The 13,436-nt window shown below is 36.2% G+C and overlaps 1 protein-coding gene across 1 annotated transcript; it reads left to right on the forward strand.

Moving 5' to 3' along the window:
* The first annotated feature begins 203 nt into the window (after nt 1-203).
* LOC105733886 (hippocampus abundant transcript 1 protein-like) lies at nt 204-2,011 on the forward strand. Its single transcript, XM_064360402.1, has one exon. It carries the CDS (start codon nt 720-722, stop codon nt 1,719-1,721), a length of 1,002 nt encoding a protein of 333 aa, XP_064216472.1. The 5' UTR covers nt 204-719; the 3' UTR covers nt 1,722-2,011.
* The last annotated feature ends 11,425 nt before the right edge of the window (nt 2,012-13,436 follow it).

Below are 13,436 nucleotides of genomic sequence, written 5' to 3' on the forward strand. Positions count from 1 at the left end.
AAATTATATATACTTCAAATTACAGTCTACATAGCCAACTAATTTGACTTCTGAATCTGCTCCAGAATCCTTAGTGTATCTCTAAATGGAAATTAAGAAAAGAAAAAGGGCCGGGCCCTCACGATGGCGGCGGGCGCCCGGAGCGGCTCGGCCCGGTCCGGTAGTTAGTAGTGGCCAGACGGCACTCGCCGCTGGAGCCGGCCGCCCTGGGAGTGGCTGCAGCAGCGCCAGGAATCGAGGATGGTAAAATGACCCAGGGGAAGAAGAAGAAACGGGCCGCGAACCGCAGTATCATGCTGGCCAAGAAGATCATCATTAAGGACGGAGGCACGCCTCAAGGAATAGGTTCTCCTAGTGTTTATCATGCAGTTATCGTCATCTTTTTGGAGTTTTTTGCTTGGGGACTGTTGACAGCACCCACTTTGATGGTATTACATGAAACCTTCCCTAAACATACATTTCTGATGAATGGCTTAATTCAAGGAGTAAAGGGTTTGTTGTCATTCCTCAGTGCCCCGCTTATTGGTGCTCTTTCTGATGTTTGGGGCCGAAAATCCTTCTTGCTGCTAACAGTATTTTTCACATGTGCCCCAATTCCTTTAATGAAGATCAGCCCATGATGGTACTTTGCTGTTATCTCTGTTTCTGGGGGGTTTGCAGTGACTTTCTCTGTGGTATTTGCATACGTAGCAGATATAACCCAGGAGCATGAAAGAAGTATGGCTTATGGACTGGTTTCAGCAACATTTGCTGCAAGTTTAGTCACTAGTCCTGCAATTGGAGCTTACCTTGGACGAGTGTATGGGGACAGCTTGGTGGTGGTCTTAGCTACAGCAATAGCTTTGCTGGATATTTGTTTTATCCTTGTTGCTGTGCCAGAGTCGTTGCCTGAGAAAATGCGGCCAGCATCCTGGGGAGCCCCCATTTCCTGGGAACAAGCTGACCCTTTTGCCTCCTTAAAAAAAGTGGGCCAAGATTCCATAGTGCTGCTGATCTGCATTACGATGTTTCTCTCCTACCTACCCGAGGCAGGCCAATATTCCAGCTTTTTTTTATACCTCAGACAGATAATGAAATTTTCTCTAGAAAGTGTTGCAGCATTTATAGCAGTCCTTGGCATTCTTTCCATTATTGCACAGACCATAATTTTGAGTTTACTTATGAGGTCAATTGGAAATAAGAACACCATTTTACTGGGTCTAGGATTTCAAATATTACAATTGGCATGGTATGGCTTTGGTTCAGAACCTTGGATGATGTGGGCTGTTGGGGCAGTAGCAGCCATGTCTAGCATCACCTTTCCAGCTGTCAGTGCACTCGTTTCACCAACTGCTGATGCTGATCAACAAGGTGTCGTTCAAGGAATGATAACAGGAATTCGAGGATTATGCAATGGTCTGGGACCGGCCCTCTATGGATTCATTTTCTACATATTCCATGTGGAACTTAAAGAACTGCCAATAACAGGAACAGACTTGGGAACAAACACAAGCCCTCAGCACCACTTTGAACAGAATTCCATCATCCCTGGCCCTCTCATCCTATTTGGAGACTGTTCAGTACTGCTGGCTCTGCTTGTTGCCTTGTTTATTCCGGAACATACCAATTTAAGCTTAAGGTCCAGCAGTTGGAGAAAGCACTGTGGCAGTCACAGCCATCCTCATAGTACACAAGCGCCAGGAGAGGCCAAAGAACCTTTACTCCAGGACACAAATGTGTGACGACCGAAATCAGGAAGATTTTTCTATCAGCACCCAGGTCCTAGTTTTCACCTCTAGTTCTGGATGTACATTCCATTTCCATCCACCAGTGTAGTTTAAGATTGTCTTAAGAAATGTATCTGCATGAACTCCATGGGAACTAAAGGAAGTGGGAACTTAAAGAACCGGACAGTTTTCCAAAGATGTTACAATTTCTTTTGAAAAGAAACCTTTGGTTTATTATTAGCACCAATTTCTCGCCACTAAGCTGTTTGTTTTATTATACATCCTTTAATTGAAAGCTATATATGTAACTTCTTAGATATTAGCAAATGTCTCTGCTACCATTTCCTTAAGGTGTTGAGCTTTAACTCTATGCTGATTCAGTGAAACAGAGTAGGTAGTATGGTTGTGGACCTATTTGTTTTAACATGGTAAAATTTTGAGTCAGATTTTAATATTGTAAAATCTTGGGTCAAATAATTCAAAGCCTTAATGCAGATGCAGTAAAACAAAGAAATAGTAAATGAATTGTTTGCATTAAAAAAAAAAAAAACTCAAGATAACTGTACTAAATCTGAATCATGTTTCAAGCTTGTCTGCAGTACCTTTAAACATTATTCACTACTGTTTTGGAAGTGAGAAAGGATCAGCCATTTAGAATTTAAATTGGGGTGTTTAGAGCCTGTAAATCTAAATGCTGGCTCAAATTTGTTCCCCAGCTACTTCTTATACCACTATTCTTTTAATGTTTGCATAATCATAAGCATCTCAACACTTGAATACATAAACTAAAAATTATATAGTAAAGCTGGTAGTCTTGAAAAAGTAAATGTGATATCTATGTGTAGATAAATATATATAGTGGCCTTTCAGGACTGTCACAGTAACACTTTATTTACAGAGCTAATGTTTGTCCTAAATTTTCAGGACCCTAGAGGAGAGCTTTATACAATTACTGATGTGAATTTCTCTAAAGTGTATATTTTTGTGTCCAGTTATATTATTTAAAAAAGTGTTACTTTGTAAAAATTGTACATAAAGTACTGTATAGTTTACACTTTTCATCTTGTGTGTGGTTATTGCTTAATGCTTTTTAAACTTGGAATACTCACTATGGTTAAATAAGGTCTTAAATATAAATATTCTGTTAATAAAGTTAAATATTTTAATGAAAAAAGAAAAGAAAAAATATATATAAATGATACTTATTAGTATCTTTTACTTATTTATATGTGGTAACAATATAAACATTATTACTACACATTATGTTATTAGAATTTAAATTTAATAAATTTCAGAATTATTTATGTTCATTGATTCACTCCACAAATATTTATGATGAGCCTTTTATATGACAGTCTCTGATTTAGCCACTCAGGTGACAATGTTGGGAGGAAGGAAAAAAAAAAAACAAATACAAATTCCTGCTCTCAGGTAATTAAAATATTCAATGGTACATTCTTTTATGAATATTGGAGAAATTATAAAAGGTAGAAAATTCAAAATCTCTAATCTTTCCGTTTTTTCTTCCTTTCTTCTGCTCTTCTTTCTTCCTATTTCCTTGCTTTCCTCCTTCTTTCTTTTTCTTTGTAGAATCTTTACCTCTCTATTCTAATGCACTAAAGATATTTAATCATAAAATGATGACTAAAATTTTTTTAAATACTTCTAAATGCTTATAAAGCTCAATACGTCCAAACTTTTGAAGACCCTTAAGCTGTCAAAACTATAATAGTCATTAAGAAAAGTTCTGTGAACATTTTAGTATTGTGCATTATTTAAGAGATAAGATACAACTGTAAATCATTCCATTCTCCATTTCTGAAAACAAAATTGTATTACTTAATTTCCACTAATTTTCCTGAATGGGTGTAAATAACCATGAGAGTCACATTGGCTAAATGGGATAGACAAGAAAGAATCTCACCATAAGTTTGGTGTTTTTTTTTAATATACTCCTAGGATGTATGGTAAATTCACCCATAAGCTCCATTAACTCTATTCTCTAGGTGGCCATATGAAGTCATCTAGCACAGAAGTCAATGTGACATTCATGACCTCAGTGTCTCTTGGACATTAAGAGAAAGCTATGGGGTATAAAATACAAAAACCAAGTCTCTGGATTCAGATAAATGTGGATCTGAATCCCAGCTGCAGCATTTAGGGCATGCCATTCTCAGCAAACTACAAAATCCCTTTCAGCCTAGGATTCCTCTTATTCAAAATGCACTTGTTAATAGAACCTACCTTTTGGATTTTTAGCATAGTGACTGAAATATAACATTCTTCATTCTTTGTTATTGGCAAATAATTACAGTTAGATGTCCGAATAGCTGAATAGGTTCACCTTTGGAATATTTCAAATGTTACAATATTAATCTGATAAACCCACAGTGACCCAAGCATCAGTCTGGAGATGGCCATTTAAATGATTAACAAACACTTACTTTATCCCCCACTACTTCACCAAAACTGTTCTTGTCAAGGTCATCAATGTCCTGAACATTGCTAAATCCAATGCTCAATTTTTAGTCCTCATCTTATTTCACCTAAGCAGCATTTGACAATGTAGATCAATCCTAAAAACAGTTCTTTATCTCCTGAGTCTTCTCCTACCTCACTGGTCGCTTCTGCTCATTCTTCTGCCTTTTCTATCCTCTGGCACTGGAATGTCTCAGGAGTCAGTCTTTACTCTTTAACATCTTCACTAATATTTGATGACAAGATCTCTTCTAGTTCCATGGCCTTAACATCACATACATGATGATGACTTTTCATATTGTATTTCTCACCTGAATATCACTTCTGAACATTGCACTCATATATTCTTTTGCCTTGACACATTCATTTAAAAATGAATTACAGATATTTCAAACTGAAAGATCGACGTTGAAATTCTGGTATTTCTCACTCTAAATCTGCTACTCCTGCATTCTTTTTCTTCTACAGTAATTACAACTTGGGGCTTCCAGTTGATCAGAATGAGAATTTGTAGTCATGCTTGACTCCTCTTTTTTTCTTATATCCTACGTGCATTATGTCAGCAAATCCTATTGGCTCCATTTTTAAAACTATATCCAGAATTTGCCTACTTCTCACTTCCTTTACTACTACCAGCCTTATCAGAGCCAGCATCATCTTTGAATTATTGCAAGAGTTACCAAGTAGCCTGCAATCTATTCTCAACAGAGACAAAATGATCCTTTAAAAATCTAAATCAGAATAATCACTCTACTAGTCAAAACCTTCCAATGATTTCCAATGTCAGAGTAAAAACCAAAGTCCTGAAAAAGCCCTCACGATATGGCTGTCAGTTCTTTAATATTTCTTACACTATGCTCCCCTTGCTCCCTTTACTCCAAAGCACCCGCCCCTGTGCTATTCTGCTGTGCTTTCTCTTCAGACCATTGCCCTCACCACTGCCTGGATCACTTTTACTTCTCACATGCACATGCTTCCCTCCCTCGCCTTCTCTAAGTCTTTGCTTACATATTATCTTCTTCTTAACAAGGCCTTTACTGACCAACTTGCATGACTAAAATTTCTGCCCTACTCTAGAACTTTCTATGCCCTTTACTGCCTTTTTTTTTCAAAATTGTCATGTATGTACCTATGCAACAATCTTGCATGTTCTTCACATGTACCCCAAAACCTAAAATGCAATAAAATATATATTTAAAATATCTTCTTAATATCTAAGATATAAGACATATATTTTTGCCATTGCCGGCCTTCTCTATTAGAATGTGAACTTTATGGGTTTTTTCCCACCCTATTTTGTTCACTTCTGTTTCTCTAGCACTAAGAACAATGCCTAAGACATAGTAGACACTCAGTAAGTATTTGATGAATAAATGAATATACCATAGGCATGGTTTAATATGCCTCTTCAACAAGAAAAGAAAGCATCTATAGGCAGATGAAAAGTAATTTTGATCAACTGCCAGGTAATTATCTAAGGCTAATTTAGATAAAGTAAGCAATTCTCAAAGTAGAATTGCTGATATAAATGATCCAGTATAGTTCTCTCTGTATTTTCCTAAAGCACTGAATTACTACATAATCAGTTTACCTCCAACTGTACCACAAGAAATTTGATAATAGCACAAGTGTATCTATAATTCAACCTCATTTCTTGTTTCCAACTTGCATTTTCTGCTTTACCAATTTAAAGGATTGTACACATTTATTTCTACAGTATTTGAAGACAAATCGATGAATTCCGTTAAGCAAAACTACTGTTGATTGAAGAATCTAATCAAGTGGAATTCTATACAGCAGCCCTAGGTAAATTTGGTGTCTTTTTAAATTGGTTATCTGTTACACTGCCTTTTCTAATCAGAATAGAGTGGGTTTTTTACCTGTTTTTTTTTAAAGAGTTTTATTAGCTCTTTCTACAAGTAAGCTTTTGAAGGAAACTCTCAATGATTGCTTGTCAACTGAAGCAGCTAGATCGTCAATAATTCACCAACCTGGTCTAACCATAGTTGTCTGCCTTTGTTTAAGGGATTAAATCTGTTGATTGTCTGAAATCTCAAGGAAGAAGACCTGATTTTGTCTCTCACACACAGTGACCTATTGCCCACTCGAAATTGCCAACCTCTTATTTTTCCTTAAGTAGAACTCTATAATGACATGTACTCCTATTCCAAAGCAATCTCTTACAATCTTTTCACTGACAGGCTGTGAAAGAATTTCTGAATCTGTTGTCTAATTACTTTTAATTTCAGTTGGCCTGTTTCTTGCTACTGAGCAGAGCCTAAAGTGGCATGTGTAGCACATGTAAAAGGTTATTTATCCTTAAAACATAAACATGCCACACTCACAACATGAACTGTGAACCTGATGGATGATGGGATATGTCTGTTGAAAACAAGTATCAAGTAAGTAGTGGGAAGTCTTTTGGGCTTACAATTAGGCAGGTGCTGACTATATTGTCTCCTCTGAAAGCAGGTGTTAGAATTCCCCAAACAAATCCTCAATCTGACATCACAAACTGGAGAAAACCAATGTGAACTTGGAGCTTCTGCTTTTAGCTTCTGAGTGGTCCTCTCCAACATTCAGCTTTCAGAGCTGTTCCGGGTATTGCAGATTTCCTAAAGCTACATCCACCCAGCTAAGAAGAGCAGTCTAAACCGTAATCACCCATGTGTGTGCTATTTTTATGTACTCAGTCATTAATCTAAAAACTAGTCTTTGAATGTCTACCATTCATAGGTTCTGTTTAAGATCCTGGATATATTTTAGTAAATATATGCATATAATCTCTGTCCTTATAGAGCTTTAAAGTAATAGAGAAGGTAAACAATACGCAAAAAACTAACAATGGACAGACATTGATAAACGCTGTGAAGAAATTGAGCAAGGTTTCTGAGGAAGTCATGTTGAAGCCAAAATCAAACACAAGAAGGCTAAAAATACTCTAGTATTTGCAGGATTAAAAAAGATTTTTATGTGACCTCAACTTTGAGTCCAACACGGTAATCTGGGTTTCTTGCCAATTTAAGCATTTGTTGTGTGTAGAATGTTCTATCACAGATTGTGGGGACCTAGGGGCACAGTTTGTGATTCCTGAAGAAAGTTTATTTTATATATTCTATATTATTTATTTACTACATGAAAAAGACAGCTAAGTTAGTTGTTGATTTGGACTATGTGTATATATATCAGAAAACTGACTGAAAAGTGAGAAATTCAATCAGCTAATTTTTCTATCAATGGCACTATAATTAGTGATTTGGTAGATTTATTTTTCATTTAATTTATAATTTTAGCTTGATATCAAAATGGCTTTTAAACAACACAACTAACTATATGAAAAGACTAAAATCTTTTGGTATTTTTTAATGACTCCACTGAAAATACAGTTGCAATATTACGGATTCACTCAATACCCAAAAAACGATGAGGTAATAATTAAACATTAAGCTGAGTAACTGGTAGATACTTTGGGATTTGGGGTTGGAGGAAGGTTGCCTGTTTTACAATTAGTGCTGAGTTGGATGAAAGAAGTAATTTTTATGACTGGTACTGTAATATCAGGGCTAAGAGAGAAGATGGTGGAATACTATGTTGCCATTCTATACGAGACAATAAAAGACCGAGCTAGATGGTATCCTAAAAGATTAGAGCTCTTCCCTGAAATGAGGGGAACATATATGTGTATATTAAATATATACAGTTAACCCTTGGACAGTGCGGGGGTTAGAGGCACTGCACCTTCCCTGTACAGTCAAAGTACCCCAGAACTTACCTGCTAATAGGCTGTTGTTGACCAGAAGCCTTACCAATAACATAAGCAATCGATTAATACATATTTTATATGTTATGTGTAAAATGTGCTGTATTCTTACAATAAAGTAAATAAAGAAAATGTTATTAGGAAAATCATAAGGAAGAATAAATATATTTCTGTTCATTAAGTGGAAATGGATCATCATCAAGGCCTTCATTCTTGTCTTCTTCACTTTGAGTAAGGGGTTGGTCTTACTGTCTCAGGGGTGGTAGAAGCAGAAGAAAATTCATGTATAACTGGATCCATGTAGTTAAAACCTGTGTTGTTCAAGGGTCATATATATATATATATACACACACACACACATATATATATACACATATATATATACACACACATATCTTCAATTTACAATAAAATAAGTATTTTAATAAAATTTATTTTTGTATGATTGTTAGAAAATAATTTTTTGTTGCAGCACTATTCACAGTAACAAAGATGTGGAATCAACCCAAATGTCCATCAATGATAGACTGCATAAAAAAAAATTGGTACATATACACCATGGAATACTATGCAGTCATAAAAAGGAATAAGATCATGTTATTTGCAGAGGCATGGATGGAGCTGGAAGCCATTATCCTCAGCAAACTAACACAGGAACAAGAAACAAAACACTGCATGTTCTCACTTAGAAGTGGGAGCTAAACAATGGAGAACACATGGACACATAAAGGGGAACAACACACACTGGGGCCTGTGGGGGAACAGGGGAGGGAGAGCATCAGGATGAAGAGTTAATGCATGTGGGGCTTAATACCTAGATGATGGGTTGATAGGTGCAGCAAACCACCATGGCACACGTTTACCTGCGTAACAAACCTGCACATCCTGCACATGTATCCTAGAACTTAAAATTAAGTTTTAATTTTAAAACTTCAATGAAATTAAAATTTAAACTATAGTAAATAGCTTTGAAAAGTGAACACGGCCTCTTCTGTACTAATAAAAACCCTATAGATTATTACTACTGCTTAACTTCACCAGAAAATTGCCATCTTCACTATTTCATGGTAAGGTAAGCAGATCTGGTCTTAGGGTGGTGATCTAGCTGAGTTCTACACTTGGATGGATGAGAAGTGATTTGTGGACAATAATACATTGTTAACAATCTTTTCGCTAATGGTATTACATAGTTATGTGTATCAGGCACATGAAGTTGTTGATGGGAGATTAGTGATGATTATTTGAGTTACAAACAGGTAACAACAAAGGATCATTATCTCAGAAAACATTCCTGTGTTTCCTGGGAAGCAGGGCCCAAATCTGTTCTAATAGATTTGACAGTGTTCTAATAGAACAGACAGTGGTTCTTCACATTTCTGGGGCCAAATGACCCTTTGATAATCTGATGACAGCACTGAATGTTCTCCCCAGAAAAATCTACATATGTATCTTCACTAAAAACTTTTTATACAATTTCAAAAGATTCACAGACTCTCATGAAGTCCATCCATAGACCTTCTAGGGTCCCCTAAGTCAGATAAAATCCTCTATGCTGCCCACTAAAGAAAATTAATTACCTAATGTTAAAGCTACATATTAAATAAAAATGCTTGGGGAGATTTTAATTACAGACAAGGATACAGCAGGAGAAGGAAATGGAGTAGGATGAAGTGTAGAATGCTGCAGTAATCAAGGACAGTTCAACATTAAATAGTACAGTGATGGAATACTAAGCCAGGTGGGTAAGTACAGGGAAACAGGGTACGTGGTGAGAGAAAGAATGCAAGACGATCGAAATCTGACTTGGTTATTTTATGACCTTATTAAGAACCAGTCTTTCTTTTGTGATATATTTGGAATTCAGCTAAATGAAATAACTTTCTTAGCTATGCACCCAGCGGAGCCCTGTGGGGATTTAGGCCTTTTCTTTGTAATTTTACCTCTAGAAGAGGTTTTATTGAGCTCTTTATGTAAGGTGTAGTGATATCCTTCTAGCATTCTATACTTACTAAGCAATATGAATTGACATTTTTATTTTCTTGGGTAAATGATAACAGCAACAGACTGTAAAAGCTGTTGATCATACCTAGTGAGAACTATAGCTACTATAAGCTTGTTGATGATTTGTTAAGATAATTAAACTGAGCAATATATTTGTAATGTAATTAAATGCATACATACACAAGTAAATGATAAGATTATAATAATATGTAACTGCAAAATATTTAAAGAGTATTCAAACTCACATATGTTTGCTAAACTTTCTGGACAACTGAAGTTTACTGGTTTGTGTCCTAATAAAAAAGCCTGCCATTTGAACTATGAGATATACAAAAAAGTGTAAAACTTTTATCTGTCTTCTAAAAGCTTCGATATAGTTGAAGAGGTAATAGTAAGCATGTGAAAAATTAGAAAATAATGGAAAGATTAAATAAACTTGTAAGCTATTAGCACAAGAGAGCCCAGTTGAATGTGTCCAATCATGGGATTCATAGCTCAGTGCTTATGGTTGTATTCTTAAGGGTACAATCTCTCCTGTTGTTACTTCTTGATAAGGAATTATTGTGAAAGAGAAGAACACCACAAGCAGAAAAAAAATGCTCCATTCAAATTTAATGTTGATGAAATTATATGTATAATTGTGCTTTGAAAACCTGCTTGTTTTAAAAATATATATATATACTTTTTTTTTTTTTTTGAGACAGAGTTTTGCTCTTGTTACCCAAGCTGGAGTGCAATGGCACCGTCTCGGCTCACTGCAACCTCGGCCTCCTGGGTTCAGGCAATTCTCCTGCCTCAGCCTCCTGAGTAGCTGGGATTACAGGCACGCACCACCATGCCCAGCTAATTTTTTGTATTTTTAGTAGAGACGGGGTTTCACCATGTTGACCAGGATGGTCTCAATCTCTTGACCTCATGATCCACCTGCCTCTAAATATATTTTTGTACATGCAGCCCTGAAAAAAAAAAAAAAGACATTGAAGTAGATTGACAATATGGAATGATGGGTCAGAAGTCATTCTTAAGTTCTGTTTATTTTGCCCCTAGGCTGTAGATACTGGCATCTACCCTCATAACATTGGTGTCAGCTTCTTTCCTTCCAGAGGCCACACTCTAACCTGTTCCATCAGGCTGGCTCTGTGTGCAGCAGCATGGTCAGCTGCCTGCCTAGTGTGGACCAAAGATCCCCTGTGAGCCCCTGCGACACTCTACCTCCCTCGACTCCTCTTGCAGACAGCTGAAATTGCACTGTTTTAAATTTATTCCTTTAATCTTGAAGACTTTTTGTTTTAAAATTTTTATTGCAGATGCAAATAGCACTGAAAATAATTTTGTAGTGTCATTGTTAGGATGAAACTCAATGAAGTATGAAAGACTGGTGTGCAATTGAAGAGGCTGAGTGGGAAGCTGGGATAACAGGAGAGAAAACTAAAATGTTAAAATAAAATAAGACACATGTCAAACCTCACTCACTTCAGGGCTTTCTTGAGTGCGAATGTGGTATTTCCTGCCTCTGCTCCTGGAGAATCATTTCCAGCTGGATCCAATCTTCACTGCAGCCTTTCATCACTGGAGAAGCCATCCCATCTTCAGTGCTACAAACTCATCATTTTAGAATAAAGTATCTTTAATCATTGATTGTATTTTCCTACTATGCTTATCCAACCAAGATAATGGAATCATTCTAAGAATTACTTAGGGAGTGATGCTTTCACACTTCCCTCTAGGTTATTTTAACCAGATACCCCTCCACATAATGTTAGTTACAAAAAAATATAAAATCTTGAGATCAAAAGGAGTAATAAGCTAGTCCCACCAGTAATTCATATCTCAAAATTTTTAAGAGGTTTTACCCTCCAGAAATAGTTACTTAACATAAGAATCATAATCTTTTGGAATAGAAGTAGTTATTACTGTCATTTATAAGGATTTTTAGATAGAGAAAAATGTACTAACTGTACATTCTAAATTATGGCTGAAAGTTCTATCCCTCATAATAGAAACTACAAGAGTGACAATAATGTTTTTAGTGGAATTCTAAAGTAATTAACATATTCTATATCTTCCTTCAAGTTTAACTTAACAATGGATTTGCATTCCAACATGAAGACAACCAGCTAATAGAACAATTACAAAAGTCATTTCTACCATGCATTCAATGCTTGAGAAAAATCTTTGAACAATGATCTAGCCAGCTGTAGAAAGCACTACAAATTAGGCCAGGTGCAGTGGCTTATGCCTGTACTCCCAGCACTCTGGGAGGCTGAGGTGGGTAGACTACCTGAGGTCAGGAGCTAAGCTAGTGCATAGCTAAGACCAGCCTGGTCAACATAGTAAAATTTTGTCTCTACTAAAACTACAAAAATTAGCAAGGCATGGTGGTGCGTGCTTGTAATCTTAGCTAGTTGGGAGGGTTAGGCAGGAAAATCACTTGAACCCAGGAGGCAGATGTTTCAGTGAACCAAGATTGTGCCTTTGCACTCCAGCCTGAGCAACATGAGCGAAACTCCATCTCAAAAGAAAAAAAAAAAAGCACTGCTAATTTAGGAAATGATAACTTCTAGTTTTGGGAAGGGAAAGAGGAAAGGAAACTAATTTTCAGTGCTTACTAGAGTACAGGAGCTTTGCACATCAAACCAGCTCATCTCACAACATATTCGTTAGAGTATCTTAACTCTTTTACAGATGAGAAAATTATTTTTCGAAGACTTAAAGTAACTCGTTCAGCATCACATAGCTAAGCAGTGGGCAGAGCCACCCAGGTCTATCTGCTTCCAAAGTTTGAGCCCCTTCTGCCACATGATACTGCATTTTACAGGGCAAAGGGCTTTTTAGATCTTTTGTTTTCTTACCTTCAGAGGCTCCCTTAAAGACAGCTCTTCAAACTTAGATTATATTCATCAAAATTAAAAAATGTGCTTTATCTTTACATTTCACAGATTACAAAGACCCTAAATATTGTTAAATCGCAACCTAAAAGACATTATTGGTATAACTTTTGTCATTGATTTTTCAAATAAATGTCATCTGAGCAATGTATCTTCAGAATCACTCTGAGTTGCTTAACACTTACTACAATTTTGCTGGGAATGATCTGGATTTCTCATTTTTTAGTTTAGTTTTCCCAAAATCATTTTTGAACTTGTAGTTACATAAGACCTTTGAGGTTATCTGAGCAAAGTAACTAAATTCATGAAAACATAAATCCATCCTATACCATCACACATATACCAATAAGTAATAAGATTAAGATGAGTAAAATGTAATGGCTAAACATTTCAAGAGTCTTCAAACTCATGTACGTTTGTTAAATTTTCTGGGTAACTGAAGTTAACTGGTTTTCATCCTAATAGAAAATTTCACCATTAGTAAAAATGGTAAGACTTAAGAAAACATTTGAAGCTGTGTGATGAGCTGTGACTTCTCCACTCCTCAGTTGGCATAACCCCACAGGACCATGGAATCTAAGGCTAATTTGGATAATGAGAAAA

This window comes from Aotus nancymaae, unplaced genomic scaffold (genome assembly GCF_030222135.1).
Source record: "Aotus nancymaae isolate 86718 unplaced genomic scaffold, 86718_ANA_hifiasm-v0.15.2.pri h1tg000040l, whole genome shotgun sequence".
Classification (NCBI taxonomy): domain Eukaryota; kingdom Metazoa; phylum Chordata; class Mammalia; order Primates; family Aotidae; genus Aotus; species Aotus nancymaae.

Coding starts and splice junctions, on each gene's coding strand:
- LOC105733886 (XM_064360402.1), top strand. CDS start 720: ATGGCTTATGGACTGGTTTCAGCAACATTTGCTGCAAGTTTAGTCACT.